General features: G+C 42.6%; 1 protein-coding gene across 1 annotated transcript in view; it reads left to right on the top strand.

Moving 5' to 3' along the window:
- The window catches only part of PIEZO2 (piezo type mechanosensitive ion channel component 2), a 474,200-nt gene extending 447,772 nt beyond the window's left edge, over positions 1-26,428 (top strand). The window contains 5 exon segments of the mRNA XM_078785142.1: positions 962-1,084; positions 1,718-1,797; positions 18,316-18,505; positions 23,039-25,753; positions 25,922-26,428. Coding sequence (XP_078641268.1) covers positions 962-1,084; positions 1,718-1,797; positions 18,316-18,505; positions 23,039-23,291 — 646 coding nt within the window. The 3' untranslated portion in view covers positions 23,292-25,753; positions 25,922-26,428.
- The last annotated feature ends 778 nt before the right edge of the window (positions 26,429-27,206 follow it).

Here is a 27,206-nt window from a genome sequence, read left to right as displayed (position 1 = left end):
AATTTTCACCACAGGTGCAACTGCACCTGTATAATTTTTTAATAATTATGACGTCACAGGTCATTTGTTCCGCCGCCATCTTGGAAAAACCGAAAAACATTGCACCTCTATATCTCCGAAAGCGCTGAATACCAAAAATTGAGGCATGGCTCATTGTGAAGAACTCTCCATGGGGAATAACATATGTTAATGATGATGTCATAGGTGCCTCCATTATGACGTCATAATTCGACAAGTACAAAACTTCATCCTATGAAGATGAAATTTCTTGAGCATCATGTAGGCATAAATTGGTGGATAAAAAAAAATTATGACGTCATCAGTCACGTGGTTTGGCCGCCATCTTGGAAAAACCGAAAAATTTGCACCTCCATCTCCGAAAGTGCTGAATATAAAAAATTTAGACATGGCTCATTGTAAAGAACTCTCCATGTGGAATAAAATATGTTTATGATGTCATAGGTGCCTCCATTATGACATCATAATTCGACAAGTACAAAACATCATCCGATCAAGATGAAATTTCTTGAGCATAATCTCGGAATAAATTGGTGGAGAAAAATAATAATAATTGATGACGTCATCGGTCACGTGGTTCGGCCGCCATATTTGTTTTGAACACTTTTGAACACTTTTGAACACTTAAAAACCACTGAAAACCCATCCTGGCGAGGGTTTGCAATCTCTGATTGCTCTTTCTTGTTTCTTTTGTAATCGCAACAATAAACAATGTTAAGGCCTTGTCGAGGTGGTGTGTGCTTAGGGTGTTGTGCGGTTAAGGTTAGGGTTGTGGTGGGGATTATTTTTTATCGTTTGTTAACAAGTTTTCTCTACATTTCCTCCCCCTTATTAATTCTTCATTCTGAAACTTCATTCACAAAAGCTCCATATACAAATACAATAGTTTTGCTACCAATTGGATACACCATTTTGTGCTGCATCCTGCGCCTATGTTTTGCAGGGACCCCAACTTGAAGGCAAAGGCCGAAGTTACGAAGCAAAAACACACCATCGACCTGAACGGTACCAACCCCATACGTGCACAGTTGGCCGCCCTGTTGCAGGGCAAGCAAACGCAGCCTGTGTAAGCGAATCATTTCTCTGCTCACCGACTCATTACTGGCCCATTGGTTCAGCTTCTAACAAATTCACATCCCTGAGTATGTACCCTCCACTCCTTGCTCATTCCCAGATTACTTACCCCTGTTTGTATTTCATCACCTCCAACTGCTTCTCTATGGTGTCTGAGGCTCATTGAGGAACTTTAAGTGAGATCAATGTACTTTCACATGATAACTTGTATCAATGTACTTTTCTGCTATTCTGCATCAAATCAAGTTCAAATTGTGAATGTTAAACCGTTAGCGAATGGCAGTGCTAACTTGCATTGCATTTGCAGGTACAATTCGCTCAAAGTAAATAAATCACAATTACACCTGAGCGAGTCTCCGTACCAAGCTGCCACACCTGGCTCTCCACTCAAATCTCTGAAGAACGTTTTGCTGTTACAACATTGACCCATTGTTAGCTCGTTGTGACACTTTAAATCACCATATCCATCATGGATGTAAATGCACGTGGCGAAGATCGGCCGTGCTGGTGGAATGTTTGTCTGTGTCATGCGTCATGAATCACGCGGGGGGACTTTGTATGTTACGATGCACCGACATCGGCTCAACGTATGTGCCCTGGTGTGGTTGTTTGTCGTTTGCCACAGACGGGTTCCTGGTTTGTTACCACCATACATTCGGGCCCCAAGTGGTCCTGATGCTCACCCCGTAAGACAACTACTGCCAAGTGAGCGATTTCCTCTAAATGTACCCTTGCTTGTCTCCATTAATATGTTCATTCATCAGCCAACTTCCTTCCTTTTGCAGGTTTCTCTCCAAAATTACTATCATTGCAATCATTAAGTGCACCGGTGGGAGGGAAACTTTCAACAAAGTGATGTGAAATTGGTGTGATTCCATAACCTCACATGATCAGTGATATGAAATTGGTGTGATTCCATAACCTCACATGATCATTGATATGAAATTGGTGTGATTCCATAACCTCACATGATCAGTGATATGAAATTGGTGTGATTCCATGACCTCACATGATCAGTGATATGAAATTGGTGTGATTCCATGACCTCACATGATCAGTGATATGAAATTGGTGTGATTCCATAACCTCACATGATGAGTGATATGAAATTGGTGTGATTCCATAACCTCACATGATCATTGATATGAAATTGGTGTGATTCCATAACCTCACATGATGAGTGATATGAAATTGGTGTGATTCCATGACCTCACATGATCAGTGATATGAAATTGGTGTGATTCCATAACCTCACATGATCATTGATATGAAATTGGTGTGATTCCATAACCTCACATGATGAGTGATATGAAATTGGTGTGATTCCATAACCTCACATGATGAGTGGTGTGAAATTGGTGTAATTCCATAACCTCACATGATGAGTGGTGTGAAATTGGTGTGATTCCATAACCTCACATGATGAGTGATATGAAATTGGTGTGATTCCATAACCTCACATGATGAGTGGTGTGAAATTGGTGTAATTCCATAACCTCACATGATGAGTGGTGTGAAATTGGTGTGATTCCATAACCTCACATGATGAGTGATATGAAATTGGTGTGATTCCATAACCTCACATGATGAGTGATATGAAATTGGTGTAATTCCATAACCTCACATGATGAGTGGTGTGAAATTGGTGTGATTCCATAACCTCACATGATGAGTGGTGTGAAATTGGTGTGATTCCATAACCTCACATGATGAGTGGTGTGAAATTGGTGTGATTCCATAACCTCACATGATGAGTGGTGTGAAATTGGTGTGATTCCATAACCTCACATGATCAGTGATATGAAGTTGGTGTGATTCCATAACCTCACATGATGAGTGGTGTGAAATTGGTGTGATTCCATAACCTCACATGATGAGTGATATGAAATTGGTGTGATTCCATAACCTCACATGATGAGTGGTGTGAAATTGGTGTGATTCCATAACCTCACATGATGAGTGATATGAAATTGGTGTAATTCCATAACCTCACATGATGAGTGGTGTGAAATTGGTGTGATTCCATAACCTCACATGATGAGTGATATGAAATTGGTGTAATTCCATAACCTCACATGATGAGTGATATGAAATTGGTGTGATTCCATAACCTCACATGATGAGTGGTGTGAAATTGGTGTGATTCAATAACCTCACATGATGAGTGGTGTGAAATTGGTGTGATTCCATAACCTCACATGATGAGTGGTGTGAAATTGGTGTGATTCCATAACCTCACATGATGAGTGATATGAAATTGGTGTGATTCCATAACCTCACATGATGAGTGATATGAAATTGGTGTGATTCCATAACCTCACATGATGAGTGGTGTGAAATTGGTGTAATTCCATAACCTCACATGATGAGTGGTGTGAAATTGGTGTGATTCCATAACCTCACATGATGAGTGATATGAAATTGGTGTGATTCCATAACCTCACATGATGAGTGATATGAAATTGGTGTAATTCCATAACCTCACATGATGAGTGGTGTGAAATTGGTGTGATTCCATAACCTCACATGATCAGTGATATGAAGTTGGTGTGATTCCATAACCTCACATGATCATTGATATGAAATTGGTGTGATTCCATAACCTCACATGATGAGTGGTGTGAAATTGGTGTGATTCCATAACCTCACATGATGAGTGATATGAAATTGGTGTGATTCCATAACCTCACATGATGAGTGGTGTGAAATTGGTGTGATTCCATAACCTCACATGATGAGTGATATGAAATTGGTGTGATTCCATAACCTCACATGATGAGTGGTGTGAAATTGGTGTGATTCCATAACCTCACATGATGAGTGATATGAAATTGGTGTAATTCCATAACCTCACATGATGAGTGGTGTGAAATTGGTGTGATTCCATAACCTCACATGATGAGTGATATGAAATTGGTGTAATTCCATAACCTCACATGATGAGTGATATGAAATTGGTGTGATTCCATAACCTCACATGATGAGTGGTGTGAAATTGGTGTGATTCAATAACCTCACATGATGAGTGGTGTGAAATTGGTGTGATTCCATAACCTCACATGATGAGTGGTGTGAAATTGGTGTGATTCCATAACCTCACATGATGAGTGATATGAAATTGGTGTGATTCCATAACCTCACATGATGAGTGATATGAAATTGGTGTGATTCCATAACCTCACATGATGAGTGATATGAAATTGGTGTGATTCCATAACCTCATATGATGAGTGATATGAAATTGGTGTGATTCCATAACCTCACATGATGAGTGGTGTGAAATTGGTGTGATTCAATAACCTCACATGATGAGTGGTGTGAAATTGGTGTGATTCCATAACCTCACATGATCAGTGATATGAAATTGGTGTAATTCCATAACCTCACATGATGAGTGATATGAAATTGGTGTGATTCCATAACCTCACATGATGAGTGATATGAAATTGGTGTGATTCAATAACCTCACATGATGAGTGGTGTGAAATTGGTGTGATTCCATAACCTCACATGATGAGTGATATGAAATTGGTGTGATTCCATAACCTCACATGATCAGTGATATGAAATTGGTGTGATTCCATAACCTCACATGATCAGTGATATGAAATTGTTGTGATTCCATAACCTCACATGATCAGTGATATGAAATTGGTGTGATTCCATAACCTCACATGATCAGTGATATGAAATTGGTGTGATTCCATAACCTCACATGATCAGTGATATGAAATTGGTGTGACCAATCATTCAAAAGATAATCAGATGGGACTATCGCTTGACTAACCACTTTGTATGATCCTGATAACTGTCCAGTGAAGTAATTTCATGTAACTCTGGTGGAGAGGTGCTCAGTGGAGAAAGTTTTCAATGCTAGAAATGGAGAGGATACGAGTGACCGCACATGTCTCACCTGGGCCCTCGAAAGAGGCGTAGTTTTGAGGATATGTTGGTCGATCAATGTGTGATGACACGTGAGCAGGCCCAAAAAGCAACCAGGATAGCTCAGAAGTAGTGTACCCACATTTGAGTTGTCTAGTCTGGGTTTAATACCCGACCCAACTATTAACTCACTCTGGTGATTTTCAGAATGGGTTTTGCATCAATGATTATGCCATCCTTTGAATGGGATGTTAAACTGGTTGTCCCACCTTCTCATTATCACAGGTAGATGTTAAATATCTCACAGTCCCATTGTAATCCTCACTATTGGAGGAGGGTTTGGGGATGGGGAGCAAGACAAATTAAGTCAGGAAAATATCTGATTAAAGGTCCAGACATTCAGTGCCCTCCATAAGTATTCGAACAGTGAAGTCAAATTTGTTATTATTGTTATAAACTGAAGAAATTTGGATTTGAGATCAAAATATTAGTGAGGCAAGTCGAGAAGGTCAGATTTTATTTGTTGGTATTTATATATATATATATATATATATATATATATATATATATATATATATATATACACTCAACCCTCGGCTATCGCGCCTAATTGGTGCCGCCATCGGTGCGCGTTAGCCGAAATCGCGATTGCCGAACTGAAGAGCGTATGGTAATAATTCTAATTGGTGCCAGGACCCCCAAGTTGACCACATATTTAACCTATTTTTGCCACTTTTTTACCAAGTGTTTCTACCATATAAAGAAACATTAACATATAAAGAAACATTAAAACAAGAATCACAACATGTAAATAAAAATAAAATGGTAAAAAAGTACCTTTTTACCATTTTATTTACCCTTTTGGGGACGATGAGGGGCTTAGGTGGTTGGGTAGGTTCCGAGGCTTGGGTGGAGTCTTATTGACCACCCCTACGTGCCTCTAACTCGCCCAGGATTGCGTCAGCTGAAACACCAGAGAAGCGCTCAACATCAGAGGGCTCGTCAAAGACAGAGGGCTGTGCCTCGTTGCGACGGCGGAAGCAGGGTCGGCGTCATGGGGGGGGCATTTGCGGGCCATGCCCACCCAAATTAGTTATTGTGCCCCCCCTCACCCTCACACCCAGCCGCAGGCCAAACCTTTGGCGCCAAACTTGCACGTCGGCGATATTTTGTGGTGTGTGTGTGTGTGTGTGTGTGTGTGTGTGTGTGTGTGTGTGTGCGTGCGCGCGTGCGCGCGCGTGCGTGTGTGTGTGTGTGTGTGCCAGACTTTGCAGCATATTTTTAAATTGGAACTGGGTTGGTGTGTTGGTTGTTGACGGCAAACTCTTATTATCAAGCATTTACATAATCGATTGAGGTCTCGAACGGCAGTTTGTGCCCCCCGCCCCCACAGTTACCCTAATGCCCCCCGATTAGATTTGTTCTGACGCCGAGTCTGGCCGTAATAATTCGGTGATCTGGCGTTGGCAGAGGGAGTTGACGTTGGCATGATACTGCTCCTCGTAACCTGCCAATGCTGTATTAATAAAGGAGCACCTTGCTTCACTACAACAACAACAACAACAACAACAACAACAAGAACATGCATTTTAAGGCCATTTTCCCTGCTAGAGCGGGGGTTAGCCTTGCGGTCCCCATGACAATCTTCTCGATTTTGCCATATTTTCTGCATCTCTCCTTGTTAACCCCCTTGCCCGCATTTCTTCTTCCACCATCTTTAGCCAAGTCTTTCTCGGTCTTCCCCGTCCTCTACTTCCTTCTACATTCATTTCCATCACTCTTCTCAACCAGTCACTTTCATCCTTCCTCAACACATGACCAAACCATCTCAAACTGTTTCTCTTCACAGCATCAATCACAGGCTCTATTCCCATCATTTTTCGCAATTCATCATTTGTCTTCCTCTCTCTCAACGATACTCCGCACATCCACCGAACCATTCGCATTTCCACCCTTTCCACCCTTCGTTGCTGCTCTACGTTCATTACCCATGTCTCGCTCCCATAAATCATAACTCTTCTCACACATGCAGCATACACCTTTCCCTTCAGCTTCAACGACACTCCCCTCCTCGTCAGCATGCCACTCAGTTCCCGAAACTTCGTCCATGCACATCTCACTCCAGCAACCGTTGCCGAGTCTGATCCACCTTCTCAATTCAGCATGTCTCCGAGGTAGCATAATGTTTTCACACCTTCCAGCTTCACGCCATCTCCAAGATCCAACTCAACATTTCCTCCATCTGCAGCTCCCTCTGTGCACACCTTACACTTGAATGTAGCTGCCACACTGGTTAATGACCCTCTCAGACCACTACATTTTTGATGAACCCACTCAGCACACATTGTACATTGAATGGAGTTCACTCCGACACCCTTCCTGCACACAGCACAGGGCCACTTCCCAGTTCTTTCCACCTCACCACATGCTTTACCACTTGCCATCACCTTCGTCTTTCCTATGTTCACCTAGCAGACCTTTTGTGTCCATACATTCCTTCCACTTGTTCATCTTTTCCTTCAGTCCATCCATACTTTCTGCAATCAACACCAGATAATCTGCACACAACAACTACCATGGTAAACCCTCCTTTACGTTCTGAGCCAGCACCTCCATCACAGCACCTCCATCACAGCACCTCCATCACAGCTACAAATATTCAGTATACAAAAAAAAAAAAAAAAAAAGTAGTGGACTTAGTACCGACCCCTGATGCACTCCCACCTTCACCTCAAACTCACCACTGTTCCCATCCTTCGTCCTTACAGCTGTGCGCGTGCTCTCTTACATTGCCATCACTACTCTGATCAACCATTCCTCCACTCCTAACTTCCTCAATGCCTATGTCAATACTTCACGTGGAACCCTATCGAATGCTTTCTCCAGATCAACAAACCCAAGAAACAACTTCTTCCTCTTCTCCATGTACTTCTCCTGCAACTGCCTCACAATAAAGAGCGCGTCTGTCGTTCCTCTTCCTGGCATAAATCCAAACTGCGTTTCGTCGATCTTCACTTTCTGCCTTATCCTCCTCTCCAACACCCTTTCCAATACCTTCATTCCATGCTCCAATAACTTTATCGCTCGGTACGAGCCACACTCCAGAGGGTCACCTTTCCCCTTGTATAGAGGGACGAGGGTACTCCGTTCCCAATCCACTGGAATGCGGCCTTCTTTCACCGCCAGATTGCAGATCTCTGTCATTCTCTTCACACCCCAACTTCCTGCTGCCTTCAACATATCTCCCACAACTCCCGTCGGCCCTCCCGCTTTTCTACTCTTCATTGCTTTTATCGCTTCCTCAACTTCCTTCTCAGTTATCTTCTCTACCGGTCCTAAAACTGGGTTACTCTCTATGTTGCCATCCCATTCATTCTCTGTATTCAACAGCATTTCCATATATCTTTTCCATCTTCCTTTAATTCCATCTGGGTCTACAACGATTTGAACCACTTCATCCTTCAAGCAACTCACCCCCATCACATCACACCTCTCTTTCGCTATCTGCTTTGCAATCCTGAATACCGCTCTCTGACCCTCTTCCGAATCCAATCGTTCTCTGAACATTTTCCTCCATGCCTCCTGCGCCTTTGCTACCCCTTTCTTTGCAGCCTTATTGGCTGCCTTATAACTTTGATGCTCTGCTTTTTCTGCTCCCGTACCCTTCGCCTTCTGCCACTCTTTGAACTTCTTCCTCTTCTCGTCAATCCTCTTTCCAACTTCATCATCCCACCACCATGTTTCCGAGTGCCTCGGTGGTCCTTTTGTCCATCCACATACCTCACCAACGGCTCCCAACAGACTATCTTTCATTGACATCCAACCACGTTCAAGCTCAACCACATCATCCTCTACCCTACTCAGCCTCTCTTTTAATGCCTCCCTTACTGTCACCTCTTTCAACCTCCACACCTTCATTCTCGGTTGGTACTTCACCCGCCTAGCTCTCCTCGCACCTTTCACCCTTATGTCGCAGACAACCAAGTGGTGCTGTGAAATAGCCTCTTCCCCTGGGATCACCTTTGTGTCCTGGAGGTGCCCCCTATCTCGCCTACGCACCATCAGGTAGTCAACGGTTGTCGTCGACCCACCTGACGTGTATGTAACAAGCTTATTATCCTCTTTCTGGAACTGAGTATTACAAATCAACAAATCAGCTCCATCAGCAAACTCGAAAATCCTTTCACCTTCTCCATTTCTCACACCATATCCATAACCACCATGACCTCCCTCAAAATCCGTCCATACTCCTTCCCACATGTCCATTTAGGTCTCCTCCTACCACAAGAACGTCCTCATCTTTCACGTTTTCCATCAGCTTCTCTATCGCATTCCAGAACTTGCCCTTCTCTTCATCGCTCCGACCAACCTGCGGAGCATATCCCGAGATGACGTTCACCAAGAGCTTTCCAATCATCATTTTCACCATCATCAACCTATCACTCACTCTCGTCACACTCACCACACTGTCTACAAACTCCTCAGAAAACAGGACACCAACACCATTCACGCCCTCCGGGCACCCTTGCCACACAAACTTGTATTTCTGTCCCTGCCTACCCTTCACCATTCTCACACCACTTCCCTTCCATCTCGTCTCCTGCACACAACATATGTCCACTCTTCTTCTGACCAATACTTCCACCACTTCTCCTGATCTCCCTGTCATTGTCCCTACATTCCATGTCCCAAACCTCAGAAACCGATCTCCACTTCGGGCTGTACCCTGCCCATATGTAGTTGTAATTGTCATGGTTCTCTTTTTGAGGCAATGTTGTTATGGCTGGATGCCCTTCCTGACGCCAACCCTCTTAGTCGTCTCTTACGACATGCAGGGATACGGTGTACCTATTCTAAACTTCACTGAACTTCACTTCTCTTCACTGAGCTTCACTGTTGATTGTTAAATCTTATCTTCGTTTCTACGATAATCACGGTTTTGGTAAATACCTCGCACTGTTTACTCATTTATCCCAAATTTCTTTCCAACACTTCACTTTGTTTCACCACTGTCTGTCAACTGCACAATTTGGAATTTCTGAGCATAAGATAAGTTCTTCCTCTTCTTGATTTACCTTGATTTCTCTTTCCCCACGCTCGGTGATGACGTAGCACCCTTTCCACCATTTCCGGTGCGCTATAGCGCGTATTTGGGGCGCGATAGTCGTGTGTTGTGCAGTTTTTTAGGTAGCCGCGATAGCAGAGAAACGCGTTAGCTGAGTTTGCGATACCCGAGGGTTGAGTGTATATGTTTTACCATTGTAGAACAAAAGGACATTTTGTGATCAGTCCCCCCACCCTCCGCGCCCTCAACCCACCCAGCCCCCCCATTTTAGGTAAGTATAAGTATTGTAACAGATTAACTAAAATTAAGTTAAAGTTGTATAATAGTTCGTATTTGTTGCAAACCCCCTTGCATGTAAAAACTACATCGAGTCTGTGACCCATCAACATCAACAAACTCTTGGTATTTTCCTTTGAGATGATTTACCAAGTTTTCACTGCAGCCATTTTCAGTTGTTGTTTGTTTTGGGAGTTTCTGACTTTAGTCTCCTCTTGAGTCAGTGAAATTCATGCTCCATTGGATTTAAGTCAGGAGATTGACTTGTCCAGTCTAAAAACTTCCACCTTTTTCTCCCTGATGAACTCCTTGGTTGCGTTGGCAGTGTGTTTTGGGTCATTGTCTTGCTGTATGTTGAAGCGCTGCCCAATGAGTGTGGAGACGTTTTCTTGAACGTAGGCAGACAAAATGTTTCTGGACAATTCTGAATTCACTCTGCTGCTGCTATCATTAGTTATGTCATCAATAACGATGAGTGAGCCAGTTCCAGAGGCAGACATACAAACCCAAGCCATGACACTACATCCACCATGCTTCACATATGAGGTAGTATGTTTTGGATCAAATGCAGTTCCTTCCTTTCTCCACACTTCTGCCGTTCAATCACTTCGATAAAGGTGTATCTTTATCTCATCAATCCATAAAACCATGTTCCAGAAGCCACTGGCTCACCTCTGAACTTCTTGGCAAATTATAATGTGGCCTTTTTATTGTTGGTGCTAATGAGAGGTTTACATCTTGCAGTGTAGCCTTTGTAATTCTGCTGTCGAATTCTTCTGTGAACAGTAGATTTAGAAACTTTCACTCTGCACTCTGGAGGTTGTTGATGATGTCACTGATAGTTTTTTTTTTGTTTTTTTACAACATCAAGGCTCATGTTGGAGCTAACACATTAAACACAAAAAACATAAATGGACACATAAAACATAATAAAGAGAGCAGGAGACAAGATGGGGAGAGAGAGGGAAGCACACAAGCACAACAATGGTGGAGCACAGGGATATTGGGAGATCTGTGGGAGGGAAAGGGTGGGGGTGGGAGATGTATAAAACAAAGGGACACTGCTAGGACTTCCAGGAAAGAAGTCGGTATTTCAAAAAGGTGGATTTGGGGTGTATTCACGGGGGTAGAAAATATCAAGGTTTTGGATGGGGGAAGATAAGAGATGGTAGTGAACAACTCTTTTGAAGACCTGGAGGGAGGAATGGGATTGAAAATAGTGGGGGAGTTTGTTCAGGGCCACATTCAGGGCCACACGTTGACTGTGACCAGTGAGGAAGTCTGCAAGCCATGTGTGGAGATTTCCATGGATACCATCGGAGGAGAGTTTGGTGAGCAGGGCGGGGTGCCAGACTGTATCGAAGGCATGAGATATTTTAGGGGTTTTCTTCACAGCTCTGATGATTTTTCTGATGATATGTTTTGGATCAAATGCAGTTTCTTCCTTTCTCCACACTTCTGCCTTTCCATCACTTCGATAAAGGTCATCAACTGCAGAACTGTTTTCCTTGGCCGACCTGGTTGTTGTCTATTGCTTAGTACACTCGTGGTTTTTCTTTTTCTTTTTCAAGATATTTGAAATTGTTTTATTTACTTTGCCCAATTGTTGTGCTTTGGTTCTAATTTAATTATTCTGTTCTTTCAGATTCCAAATTGCTTGATTTTCTTTCATACACATTTCTCTAGTCTTCATGTTGGTTTATACTGAGCCTGGTGTTGGCTTAGCGGTTAGGGTGCCGGCTTGGGATCCTAGGATCCTGGGTTCGAATCCCGGTCGATCGCTGAATTAACGCCAGGGGGGTTGACTCAGCCTGTCATCCTTCCGAGGTCGGCAAATTGAGTACCAGCTTGCTGGGATGAATGATCCCGGTGTGTACCCCGGTTTAGAATAGGGTCACCGTATCCCTGCGCATCGTAAGAGGTGACCAAGGGTTGGCGCCAGGAAGGGCATCCGGCCATAAAAACATTTGCCTCAAACAGGGAACCATGATTGTCATGGGCTAACCCCCGCTCTAACGGGGAAAATGGCCTTAAAACGATCATTAATTCATTCATTCATTCATGTTGGTTTATACCAAGTGACTCCAAAGGCAAAAACAAAGGCTAAAACCAAGACTAGACATTCACAGTTATTTTATGTGTGAACATTCAATGCACCAATAAATGACTGAACACCAAGAAACACCTGTCATTCATCTGTTCCAATACTTAAGCTTACATAAAATGGGGGGACTGAACATAAAAAGTACTATTGTTCTACAATGGTAAAACATATACAGTATACATAGAAATACCAACAAATAAAGTCTGACCTTCTGTACTCTTGCCTCGTTGTCATCTTTTGATTTTGATGAAATTTTGATGAAAACAGTTCTGCAGGTCAGACTCTACATCCAAATTACTTGAGTATATAGCAATCAAAACAAATTTGACTTCACTATTCCAATACTTATTGTGGGCAATGTAAATTAGTTAAACTGGCTGGAGGAGGAGGTTTAATAATACTACTATTTTGCATTTTCACAGAGCCTTCAGAAAGTATTCACACCCATTTATTTTTTCCCATTTTGTTGTTACAGCGTGAATTTAAATCTGATTAAATTGAGATTTTTCTCATTGATCCATTTTTCCTCACTTATACCCCATAATGTCAAAGTGGAATTTTTTTTGGACTCTTTTTTTTTTACAAAATAAGTAAAAATAAAAAGCTGAAATGTCTTGCATCAATAAGTATTCAACACTTTGCTATGACACTCCAAATTGAGCTCAGGTGCATCCAATTTCCTTTGATCATCCTTGAGATGTCTCTCCAACTTGATTGGAGTCTACCTGTGGCCAATTCAATTGATTGGACATGATTTTGCAAGAAACACACCTTTCTATATAAGGTCCCACAGGTAACGGTGCATGTCAGAGCAGAAACTCCATCATGAAGTTGAAGGAACTGTCTGTAGAACTCGAAGATAGAATTGTGAGGAGGCATAAATCTGGGGAAGGGTATAAAACAATTTCTAGAGTGTTGAAAGTTCCTAAGAACACAAAGAGCTCCATCATTAGGAAATGGAAAGAATATGGAACTACCCAGACTCTTCCTCGAGCTGTGCGTCCGACCAAACTGAGCAACCGGGCAAGAAGGACCTTGGTCAGAGAGGTGATCAAGAACCCAATGACCACTCTGATTGAACTACAGAGTTCCTTGGCTGAGATGGGAGAACCTGCCGGAAGGACAACAGTCTCTGCAGCATTTCACAAATCCAGGCTTTATGAGAGAATGGCCAGACAGTAGCCACTCCTGAGAATAAGGCACATGACAGCAGGCCTGGAGTTTGCAAAAAGGCACGAGAAAGTCTCCGAGAGAATGAGGCAAATATTACGTGGTTTGATGACACGAAAATTGAACTCTTTGGCCTGAATGAAAAGTACTCCTGGCATAAACCAAGCACATCTCATCACCCATCTAACATAATGCCTACTAGTCTACTTGCCAGCAATGTGAACCCGGAAATGTTGAGTACCCCAAAGTTTTAAGTTAGAAATGTACAGTATGGGTCCCCAGCACTTAGAAACTGCCGGATGCTAACTTGCATATGTTGGGCAATTAGCAAAATTAGCATTAATAGCATTAACCCTATCAAACATAGGCCTGGGACACTGAAATTTCTGTTTCGCTCTATTGCTCCACTTTTATTCCCAGGTATTAGAGGTAACAAAGGCAAGTACCATACCAAACTATAATAATATGACTATGGGTAAATAATATCCTCAAAATTAAAACACAAGTATACCCAAAATTATCAGAGCTGAAAAATATGTGCACGAGTTACACAACATAAAACTTCCATCAAGAAAGAGCGTCTTGCACTTCTACTACTCTGCACTGTTATAAAGCATATCCTCATCATAAAACTCATCCTCATCATCTTCTTCTCCTGACTCTACATTCTTGTCATATTGCTCTTCTTGCTGTGAGTGTGTGAGTGTGTTGCAACATGTACTATCAGAGCCTTTGCAGAAGCAGTAGCTGGTACAGGCCAGGCCTGCAGCTACGCAGTTGCACTGCTGTTAAACAGGGCTTTAACCCAGCTTTGCAGCTACAGCTGATCATTTCCAACACGGCAGGAGGAGCAACGGGGCTTGCATCCAGGATGGGCATGATGACTTCCTCTCCCTTCTCGCCTTCCTTCTTATTCCATCCAAACTCTGTTATGTCCACAGCTGGTGGGTCAGGGCAGTCTGTTGCTTTCCAAAGCAGCACCTGTAGATGGGCATGCCGTCCATGGAGGAGAGCGTTGCGCTCTGTAGGAGGCAGTGTCTTCAGTGCTGGGGGGGTTTTGCGCTTTCGGTAGATGTCATATCTGGCGACGTTCAGAGATGCCGACTCCCTCTCGTTGTACAGAGCCAGGAAGAAACCACTCACTGCCTCTGTAATCTGTAAATCAGTAGCTCCCTCCTCTCCGATGAAGTGAAGCAGGTCACCAGGTACTACTCTCATGGCCTTGAGTGCGGACACCTTCCCTTTCCCCGCGGGATAGGAGGTGGTGTCACATCCGGAGAGAGCATGCATAGCCAGGATGGAGCGACACTGCTCACCGAGATTCTCTACTGTCGAATTGATGTTGAGAATAGTGCCATCCCATCTCTCCATCTGCAGGTTACATGTGATACCCACCTTCCAGCACCAATAGACCATGAGTACGAAAACATCAGTGTCGTCGCTGAGAATGCGGACAGTTTCAGCTCCGCGACTGGCTGCATCCAACATGTATGAGATGAGGGAGACGTCAGCCTCGTCATGAGTGACAATACTGTCTGCTTTGCTGACCATCTTGATGTGATCTCCTATGCTGTGTGTGCACAGGAGCTCACCCAGTCTCCGTTTGTTTGTCTTGTTCTTCATCACTTTGTCGCGGCTAGGTAGAGGGGTTGTCAGTGAGAGTCGGTACTCTGTTGAGCTCTCCCCAGCTCTTCTCTGCCTCTCGTGGTCTTTGGCAGAGACTTGCTCATACCGGTCAAAGATGACAAATGTTTCGGTGATGTAGCGATTAAGCTGGCGCCCCATGCTGGCTGCGAGGTCAGCCACAGTGCCTGACGATGGCCACACCACGTGGTAGATGAGCTGCGATGCATCAACGAATACAACATGTGGTGGGTGGGGATTGGGGGCAAGGATTCCAAGACGCTGGACGATCACCGACTTGTTACCCTTCCTGAGGCATCCATACTCATCAATGATGGATGCAGGGACCGGGCCGAGCTCGTAGTCAAAGAGGGCAGAGAGCTCCATTCTTCTCTTGCTCCCCACCACCAGCAGCCGAGCAAACAACGCCTCAAGGTCACATATGATCTTCGCATTGACCTTCACTCTTTTTTTGGTGAATGTCATTGTCACCACCTTATTTGAGATGGGCGCATGAAATCTCTCAGGAAGTGATGAAGAGAACAGTGTGCTCATGTCCTGTCCGATCTTCAATGCATCTTGCACATTCACCTTTTCATCTGCCACCTGGCCATTTATGATATGGTGGAGGGTCGCGGTCTCTATGGTGAGTGGATGGGGGTTTTCCTGTAGCACTCTCAGGATTTTAGCCCGGTCCTCCGCGTCCAATTCCCGCCGTGCTTTACCCTCTTCTTTGTGTCTGTTGGGCTTCATTGTCTTATCCGGTGCTTCAGCATCGTCATAAATCTCATCCAATGACTTGGAGAGATAGAAGCAGATGCCGAAAGATTGGATCCACACGGCGACCTGCTCAGGGTTGGTGGAGATGCCCTTCATGCCTCCTACTCCCTTCCCTTGCTTGATGCATGTCTGCTCCCCAAACATGTCTCCACTCACGGCTTTTACATCCCTTTTTTCACATGAAATTTTGATCGCAGGAAATTTTTTTATAAGAACACTCACGGAAAGCATATCTGTTTAAGTGTATTATGTCCAAATTTCATACAGATCCTTCAAATAGTTTGCTCATACGAAGCATTCAAACGGAGCAATACAGCGAAACAGAAATTTCAGTGTCCCAGGCCTATGTTTGATAGAGTTAATGCTATTAATGCTAATTTTGCTAATTGCCCAACATATGCAAGTTAGCATCCGGCAGTTTCTAAGTGCTGGGGACCCATGCTGTACATTTCTAACTTAAAACGTTGGGGTACTCAATATTTCCGGGTTCACAAGAGGGCTCTATAGGCTTGGCAAGTAGACTATACCGTGAAGCATGGTGGTGGCAGCATCATGCTATGGGGATGCTTTTTAGCGGCAGGGACTGGGTGACTTGTAAGGATAGAGGAAACGATGAATGGAGCCAAATACAGGAATATCTTTGAGGAGAACCTGCTTCAGAGTGCAAAAGACCTTAGACTGCGGCGAAGATTTACATTCCAACAGCACAATGACCTTAAGCATACAGCCAAAGCAACACTGGAATGGCTTCAGAAAATGAACGTGAAAGTCCTTGAGTGGCCCAGCCAAAGCCCAGACTTCTAATCCCATTGAGAATCTGTGGAAAAAATTGAAGATTGTTGTTCACCAACGCTCCCCATCCAACTTGACAGGGCTTGAACAAATCTGCAAGGAAGAATGGGAGATTCAAAGCTGATACATATTCAAATATTCACATATTCAAAGCTCAAAGCCAAATCCAGATGATGTGCAAAGCTGAAACAGACATATCCAAGAAGATGCTAAACTGTAATCACTGCTAAAGGCGCTTCTACAGAGTATTGCCTCAGGGGGGTTGAATACTTATGTAAATTAGATATTAATGTATTTCATTTTTAATTATTTTGTAAAAATTTCCAAAAAAATTCCACTTTAACATTAATGGGTATTATGTGTTAGATCGGTGATGAAAAAAATCTCAATTTAACCCATTATAAATTCAGGCTGCAACACAACAAAATGTGAAACAAGTCAAGGGGTGTAAATACTTTCTGAAGGCCCTGCAACTGTAGGCTATACCTAAACGATTTGGTATTGCAGATGATGCACTTATTGGGAAATCTCCATCATGGATATACGGACATTCCATAACAGGCAATGGCAGATGCTCATGCCAATAATTTCTAGTCAGCGGTCGAATTCAATGGCTAACTACGCAATATTATGAAGTACCAACAGGTATGGGAGTTGTCTAGTTTATGAAGTGATGGTTATCTGCCACTATAAATTAATGGAGGGATAATATTAATGTCGGGGATTGAAGTTTAGAAAATGGAAAGGTTGTTCGACAGAGCCTGACGAGCCAAAAACAAGCAATGTCCTCCTATAAGGCCTGAAAATAAATAATAACAAAAAATACGAGAATGCTCGGACTAATGTTGAAGATGCACATGTAGACAACAGCAACCACAGACAAGATGAATATTCCTGAAAGCATGTCATCTCGTCACACAAATCTATTAATTGGTTGGTCCCTCTCATGCTCTTTCAGGTTTTTGGATCAACTAGGGCATGCCCGTACTATATATATATCTAAAATTATATCCCCCCCCCTCTATTTACATGAAATGGTTTGGTCCATTCGCAAAGCCAAAGCGAACGGCTTGCGAGTACGGTGACAATCCCCCCCCTCTATTTACATGAAATGGTTTGGTCCAAAGCGAACGGCTTGCGAGTACGGTGACAATCCCCCCCCCCCCCCCCCTCTATTTACATGAAATGGTTTGGTCCAAAGCGAACGGCTTGCGGAGTTTGGTAAAGAAATCGCCATAGCTCGGTAACTACTTCTCCGATTAATATGAAACCTTGAAAAGGCACATCCTCGGGTCCCCAGCAATATACCTGGCAAGTTTCAAGTATATCGGACCCGTGGTTGTCGAGAAACAGCGGTCACAGACAAACACACAGACACACAGACATACACACAGACACACAGACATACACACAGACACACACACAGAGATTACTGGAATTATAGATAGATGTTGTTTCCATAATTGTGGGATTGGCGACTCTTGAGGTTTTGACTGTGTTTTTCATGCACTTGCTTACTTCTCACCCACAGATGGTGTTAGTGATTATTCTAGCGTAGACCTTCTGCTGATGACCAAGAACGAGTCTGGAAGAGTGGAGCAGTGGTGGAGCCTTCGTCAGGTTCGGGATGAGTGTCCTCAGAAACGCTGTGATGACATCAAAATAGTAATTTTCAGTGACAGGGTCAGTCCACCGAGCTTGGGCTTTTTGGCAGGCTACGGGTGAGTGTGTCCTATAAGATTGGTATGTCCACATATCTAGGAAATACAGGAATACTCGGCCTAGTGTGTACTTACAAAGGCAAATCCTCACGAGGTACTTCCGGAGGGACCATCAGTGCCTCGTTAACCAAATGTAGCCTTGAGACCTTGTTTGTTTCTCCATGTCATGTTCCTTGTCTATAAGCTTCGTCTTTACCTGATTTTTATTTAGCAGCCCAATGTTGCCACTTATAGGGAGCAACCACTGCTGCATTGTGTTGAACCTCCATTTTTGGGATATCGAGTTGTAACAATTCCACATTGCCTAATGCCTCATTATACTTCAACTTTTGAACATATAGTTTAATATATACACAAGAAAACCATTTTGTAATGTAAAAACAGAGGGATGAAAACTCAAAAAAAAAAAAAAAAATTTAATGTTTCATATATTTTGTTATTTTTGTGTGGATTAAACCCATTTGTGTTATTAAATTATTTTAATACTTGTTACAGTTGATTTTGGGGATGGAGGGATGTGTATCACTTTTTTTTTTTTTTTTTGTATACTGAATCGAGGCTCGTGAAAGAGCTGACATTTACTTCACAAACAAATCAACCAGACAAACAAAATATATAAAAAGATGGAGCGGAAGACAAGAGAGTGGGAAGCACACAAACACATGAGAGCACACAACATTTAAGAGCAGGGAGATGTGTGGGAGGGAGAGGGCTTGGGGGGAGGAGGCGTGGGAAGGGGGGGGGGAGGGATTTGAAACCACTTTATAATGGTTCTGTCCATTGAACCCTCTCCCTACCCCCCAACAATCCTGGCTTGTTTTGGTTGAGTCCAGACTTGCGTTTCATTTATTTTCGTTAAAAAAAAAACTTCATATATATATATATATATATATATATATATATATATATATATATATATATATACACAGTCACGTGAAAAAGTAAGTACACCCCATGTAAAGTTTTGACTTTTTCAACATATTTCAACATACAGCTATTTGATCTTCATTTCAACAATATTGATAGATAAAGGTGATATAACATAACAAATATCATGAAACATTTACATTTTGTAGTCCATTGTATAATTTAAATAAACATAAATGCAAATTTCGCATGTGGAAAAAGTAAGTACACCCCTGGCTCTAATTGGTGGTATTGCCCCCTTTGGCAGAAACAACCTCAAGTAGGCGTTTCTTATAACTGTCTACCAGACTCTGACATCGACTGGGAGAAATTTTTGCCCACTCCTCCATGCAGAATTCTTTCAGCTGTGCGATGTTTGAGGGGTTTCTTGCATGCACAGCTCGTTTCAAACTCCCCCCACAACATCTCGATGGGATTTAGATCCGGGCTTTGACTTGGCCATTCCATAACCCTCCATTTCTTTCTTTTCAGTCATTCCTTGGTGGATTTACTGGTATGTTTAGGGACATTGTCATGCTGCAAGGTTCACCTTCGGTTGAGCTTCAACTTTCCGACAGATGGCCTCACATTATCCTCAAGCACCCTCTGGTACAATGAAGAATTCATAGTGGATTCTATGATGGTGAGCTGCCCAGGCCCTGATGCAGCAAAGCTGCCCCAAACCATAATATTTCCACCACCATGCTTTACAGTTGGTATCAGGTTCTTGTGGTCAAATGCTGTCTTTGGTTTTCGCCAAACATGTCTTCTGGTACTGTGGCCAAATAGCTCTACCTTTGACTCATCTGTCCAGAGCACATTGTTCCAGAAGTGCTGGTCTTTGCCTAGGTGTTCATTGGCAAACTTTAGTCTTGCCCTGATGTTCTTTCTGGACAGCAAAGGTTTCCTCCTGGCACACCTCCCATGTAGATCAAATTTGTGCAGCCTCTTTCTAATGGTAGACTCGTGCACTTTGACATCAACAGTGGCAAGAGCTACCTGTAGGTCCCGTGATGACATTCTGGGGTTCTTCGAGACTTCTTTCAGCATCTTGCGGTCTGCTCTCGGGCTGCACTTGCTGGGGCGGCCTGGCCTGAACAAGTTGGCAGTTGTTTGGAATCTTCTCCACTTGTAGATGATCTTCCGGACAGTCAAATGATTGATTTCAAATTGTTTGTAGATATTTTTAAATCCCTTCCCAGACTCGTCGGCATCTATAACCTTCTTTCTGAAGGCCTCAAAGAGCTCTTTTGATCTAGGCATGGTGACGCCGCACACTTCAACAACAAAGAGCAAACCAAACTAAATGTCTGAGGTTTAAATTAGACAGGTTCCTCCAAGATCCTCACTAATGATGTTCTAATCATTTGCACCTGAGCTGGTGCACCTGATTCTAATTTTAGGTATTTGAAGTAGTGATGAATGTAGGGGTGTACTTACTTTTTCCACATGCAAAATTTGCATTTATGTTTATTTAAATAATACAATGGACTACAAAATGTAAATGTTTCATGATATTTGTTATATTATAATAACCTTTATCTTTCAATATTGTTGAAATGAAGATCAAATAGCTACATGTTGAAATATGTTGAAAAAGTCAAAACTTTACATGGGGTGTACTTACTTTTTCACGTGACTGTATATATATATAATGGTATCTGTAATCTGGTTCTCCAACCTAATGAGCGGACAACATGACGTCATCGCCATGCACGTCCGCCTTGCCTGCAAAGTTCCAGAGGAACCATCTAGCAGTGCGTCATTACGGATTATAAATACAGATACTGTCACAAGTGCATGCAAAACTCACAGTTACCGACCTGGTTTCGCCCTTGTTGGGGCTTCATCAGGGCAACGCAGTGAGGCTTTCCATACACTTGTAACTCTGTGACCCTTTCGGTTTTTATATCAGTCACTATGCGACCTTCATATCATCAGTGGAGAACCGCCAGCAAGGTGTCCCATACAGCTGCTGCTGCACCTTGCTGGGAGCGATACGCACCGCCTGCCACGCGGTGACGTTATCTCTGGTATCCACTCATCATATGGAGTCGACCTGTAACTGTAATATATAACTGTAACCTGTAATATTAGTAACTCCCAACCGCAACCAGGTCGACTCCATATGATGAGTGGATACCAGAGATAACGTCACCGCGTGGCAGGCAGTGCGTATCGCTCCCAGCAAGGTGCAGCAGCAGCTGTATGGGACACCTTGCTGGCGGTTCTCCACTGATGATATGAAGGTCGCATAGTGACTGATATATATATATATATATATATATATATATATATATATAATTATATATATATATATATATATATATATATGTATATATGTACATATATACATATACATATATATTGGGTTGCGTGCAATAGGCCAGAGACAAAGTCACTTCGTCACAAAGTCAGACAAAGGAATCATCTTAATCACTTCAGCAGTTGTTAGGATAGCCATCAGTTTAACATTGGTTTTAGAGGCGAAGAGGAAGAAGTACAATTTGGAGATTTCCTGATCTCCCGATATGGCTCTTTAAAGGTTTACATCCTCAGAACAGAACATCCATTGCCAGGACACTGATATATGCCGTTCTACTCAGCTGGAACCCAAGGATCATCACTGCTTCTTGGCCTACTCCAGTACAGTTCCTCACGGGCAGCCACAGCAGTTCAGCACTTACACTACCAAGTGACATCGACCGATATTATCACCACCAGATATCATTGACCAAATATATTGTTATGGATCCGGGTTTCGGAGTTCACCAAGAGGCAACCACAAACGCCAATAAGACAGCCAAATCTACCAGGGTCCCCCGGCTAACACCGTTTACCTGGGGGTGACGTGGCCAACCTAACCGGGGATCGTGCTCTCGGTTCCTCATCACCTTATCATATCTGACCAGGGGCGGTCGAGCAAACTGCCGAGTACGGACCGGCTGATATTGTGGAGCCAATTGGTTGTGTAAGAACGGCCCTGCTATCACTACTGCACCTTAGCCGAGTCATTAGGAAAAGAGATGAAACGGGCAGGTTGGAAACAACTGTTTACCAAAATAATTCACGTGAGTATTTAAAAGCAAAAGTAAAGCAACACATTTACACAGTAATTTACAATGTTCAAAAAGAAAACATTACAAGCACAATTAGAATTTACAAGCACAAGTCACAATAAAAGAAACTACTCAGTCAATGATCACAACCCGATAAGCTCAATCCCACTTGATGCTTAAACACTTCTCCAATCTTACTTGATTATTTACACACGAAACATGGGCCCAGCAGAATCACACTCCGAGGAAAGTTAGAGAGGAAGAAATAAAGGATGGACAGAATGAGTTCAGTGCCTAGGACTGGCTCTTCCCTTATTTTGGCACCGTCGACGGACGGGTACTGATCGTGATACATGTGGGGGGGAGGGGGGATTAATGACTAGTATGATGGTGTGGTGCAGTGTTGTGTGTTGTGTAATGAGTGTTCCTTTTTAATGGCAATCCACTGTATCATATTATGAATATAAAACGAGGTTTCCTGTTTTACATTATCCGATGCTTGATGAGGTTGTGCATTATTTGAGTGATATTACAACAGCATGATTATTTTGTTTGTCTGTGTGTGCAGCATCATGGGCCTGTATGCGTCTGTGGTTCTCGTGGTTGGGAAGTTTGTACGTGAGTTCTTCAGCGGCATATCCCACTCCATCATGTTTGAGGAGCTACCTAATGTCGACCGGGTCTTAAAGCTGTGCACGGACATCTTCCTGGTCCGTGAGACTGGGGAACTACAGCTTGAAGAAGACCTCTTTGCCAAGCTTATCTTCCTCTACCGTTCACCTGAGACCATGATCAAATGGACCCGCGAAAAAGGAGACTAAGGAACGTGTCTCACCTGGTTTGCGATGAGGAACACAGCTGTAAGAGTACAGTGAGTACGACCTCACCTTGCCTCCTCCTGATGAGAAACGTAGGACTTCCAGAGGCTCCTAAAGAAAAATCTCCAGGAGATGTTGGAGGATGAGAAACCACAATAATCGCCATGTTCCTCTTGCAGTAAGATGTGGACCCTTACGAAAGATAAACGCAAGATTTTCTTTAAATCCAAAAATGTTTCGGTCATGTGGGACCAGAAGAATCTCCACTATGAGTTCACTCACTTGATCATTTAATGTCAATTCATTTGCAGGCCACGAAAGCATGAGAAATGCAGAAAAGCCTTTCAGCTCGAATGGGTTTCACGAGGTGTCCGTATGGACTATGAAAAGATAAAGATATTCATTCATTCATCAGCCTGAGGTGTGATTGACCCAAGATGGTGGTCAAATGAAGTTTGCAGAAATGGCATGAATTAAAACATTGATAGCTTCAGTCAGTGAATAAAAGGACCTCGAGGTTGGACCTTGAGAATATGTCAAAGACCTCAATAAGTGGCCTGATGACTGCTTGAGCTGATGAACCATTAATATGATGATGACTTGTGTGAATTTTTGTCTTATAGTGATTAACTGTAACCGTTGCAGACATGGATCATTGTGTATTATTTCATCTGAGAAGGTCAGGAGACAGATTATGTAGCAAGGGATGATGGGTCTTCAGAGTACAACCAACCTTCTAAACTGTGGCAAACTATGCCCCCCTGACCCTCCCCCCTACCTATTGTTAGTTATCTCTTGTGGTTGTGATTGTCTCTAATAATTAATTAATCATATCATAACTCGCTCACTAATTTATTAGCCAAACTACTAATCTCCCACAATAATTTTGACTTTATTGATCATTACTAGATCATTTTGATTGGCTGTTTTTAAATTGACCTCCCTCTTCCATCCACGAGTACGTTGAAGATGTCCTTTGCGGTTTTCCAGGTAGGCATATAAACCTGAGTGTAGAGAATTCCAGCCTAGATTATGGAGGTTCAAATCACCTTCCACATATTACAATTCAGATGAAATCATATCTTTATGAGGGCCAGAGTGCCTGGGGCAGTTTTTGAATTTTGTACAACCTATACCTCACATCTGCCTCATGCCATGACCCTGAGCGTGGAGACTGGAAGAGATCTGTGGATGGATAATGACCTTGAGTTGCCAATCATGACGTTCCTGACCAGGAGACATGACTAGGGACACATGAGTGGGGACTTTTAGGGGTCATGGGTGATGATGCTTGGGCAAGATACTGATTTGCTAAAGTGTTTCTTTCCTATGAAAGTATTACTGTAATTCTGTCTATCATTTTTACATGTGCAGTGTTAGAACGTTCACTGCATACATCGATAACACTGAGATCCCAAAGGATGGATGGAAAACCTTTATTTGCAAACACTTGGGATCAAATCCCTTTCTAAGCCCAAAGGACAAAGTAATCCTTGAGGAGGTGGTGTTTAGTGGTTTAAAAATAGAGGTAACCGTTGAGGAGGTGGTGTTTAGTGGTTTAATAATAGAGGTAACCCTGGAGGAGGTGTTGTTTAGTGGTTTAAGAATAGAGATAACCCTTGAGGAGGTGGTGTTTAGTGGTTTAAAAATAGAGGTAACCGTTGAGGAGGTGGTGTTTAGTGGTTTAATAATAGAGGTAACCCTGGAGGAGGTGTTGTTTAGTGGTTTAAAAATAGAGGTAACCCTTGAGGAGGTGGTGTTTAGTGGTTTAAGAATAGAGATAACCCTTGAGGGGGTGGTGTTTAGTGGTTTAAAAATAGAGGTAACCGTTGAGGAGGTGGTGTTTAGTGGTTTAATAATAGAGGTAACCCTGGAGGAGGTGTTGTTTAGTGGTTTAAAAATAGAGGTAACCCTTGAGGAGGTGGTGTTTAGTGGTTTAATAATAGAGGTAACCCTGGAGGAGGTGGTGTTTATTTAATGGTTTAAGAATAGAGATAACCCTTGAGGAGGTGGTGTTTAGTGGTTTAAGAATAAAGATAACCCTTGAGGAGGTGGTGTTTAGTGGTTTAAGACTAGAGATAACCCTTGAGGAGGTGGTGTTTCGTGGTTTAAGAATAGAGATAACCCTTGAGGAGGTGGTGTTTAGTGGTTTAAGAATAGAGATAACCCTTGAGGTGTTTAGTGGTTTAAGAATAAAGATAACCCTTGAGGAGGTGGTGTTTAGTGGTTTAAGAATAGAGATAACCCTTGAGGAGGTGGTGTTTAGTGGTTTAAGAATAAAGATAACCCTTGAGGAGGTGGTGTTTAGTGGTTTAAGACTAGAGATAACCCTTGAGGAGGTGGTGTTTAGTGGTTTAAGAATAAAGATAACCCTTTAGGAGGTGGTGTTTAGTGGTTTAAAAATAGAGGTAACCCTTGAGGAGGTGTTGTTTAGTGGTTTAAAAATAGAGATAACCCTTGAGGAGGTGGTGTTTAGTGGTTTAAGAATAAAGATAACCCTTGAGGAGGTGGTGTTTAGTGGTTTAAGACTAGAGATAACCCTTGAGGAGGTGGTGTTTAGTGGTTTAAGAATAAAGATAACCCTTGAGGAGGTGGTGTTTAGTGGTTTAAAAATAGAGGTAACCCTTGAGGAGGTGTTGTTTAGTGGTTTAATAATAGAGGTAACCCTGGAGGAGGTGGTGTTTAATGGTTTAAGAATAGAGATAACCCTTGAGGAGGTGGTGTTTAGTGGTTTAAGAATAAAGATAACCCTTGAGGAGGTGGTGTTTAGTGGTTTAAAAATAGAGGTAACCCTTGAGGAGGTGTTGTTTAGTGGTTTATTAATAGAGGTAACCCTGGAGGAGGTGTTGTTTAGTGGTTTAAGAATAGAGGTAACCCTTGAGGAGGTGTTGTTTAGTGGTTTAATAATAGAGGTAACCCTGGAGGAGGTGGTGTTTAATGGTTTAAGAATAGAGATAACCCTTGAGGAGGTGGTGTTTAGTGGTTTAAGAATAAAGATAACCCTTGAGGAGGTGGTGTTTAGTGGTTTAAGAGTAGAGATAACCCTTGAGGAGGTGGTGTTTAGTGGTTTAAGAATAGAGATAACCCTTGAGGAGGTGGTGTTTAGTGGTTTAAGAATAAAGATAACCCTTGAGGAGGTGGTGTTTAGTGGTTTAAGAGTAGAGATAACCCTTGAGGAGGTGGTGTTTAGTGGTTTAAGAATAGAGATAACCCTTGAGGAGGAGGTGTTTAGTGGTTTAAGACTAGAGATAACCCTTGAGGAGGTGGTGTTTAGTGGTTTAAGACTAGAGATAACCCTTGAGGAGGTGGTGTTTAGTGGTTTAAGAATAGAGATAACCCTTGAGGAGGAGGTGTTTAGTGGTTTATTAATAGAGGTAACCCTGGAGGAGGTGTTGTTTAGTGGTTTAAGAATAGAGGTAACCCTTGAGGAGGTGTTGTTTAGTGGTTTAATAATAGAGGTAACCCTGGAGGAGGTGGTGTTTAATGGTTTAAGAATAGAGATAACCCTTGAGGAGGTGGTGTTTAGTGGTTTAAGAATAGAGATAACCCTTGAGGAGGTGGTGTTTAGTGGTTTAAGAGTAGAGATAACCCTTGAGGAGGTGGTGTTTAGTGGTTTAAGACTAGAGATAACCCTTGAGGAGGTGGTGTTTAGTGGTTTAAGAATAGAGATAACCCTTGAGGAGGTGGTGTTTAGTGGTTTAAGAGTAGAGATAACCCTTGAGGAGGAGGTGTTTAGTGGTTTAAGAATAGAGATAACCCTTGAGGAGGAGGTGTTTAGTGGTTTAAGAATAGAGATAACCCTTGAGGAGGAGGTGTTTAGTGGTTTAAGAATAGAGATAACCCTTGAGGAGGAGGTGTTTAGTGGTTTAAGACTAGAGATAACCCTTGAGGAGGTGGTGTTTAGTGGTTTAAGAATAG

This window comes from Myxine glutinosa, chromosome 9, assembly GCF_964187855.1.
Source record: "Myxine glutinosa chromosome 9, kmMyxGlut1.1, whole genome shotgun sequence".
NCBI lineage: Eukaryota > Metazoa > Chordata > Myxini > Myxiniformes > Myxinidae > Myxine > Myxine glutinosa.
Note: the sequence above shows the minus strand (reverse complement) of the source record. Positions and strands in the feature narration are given on the sequence as shown.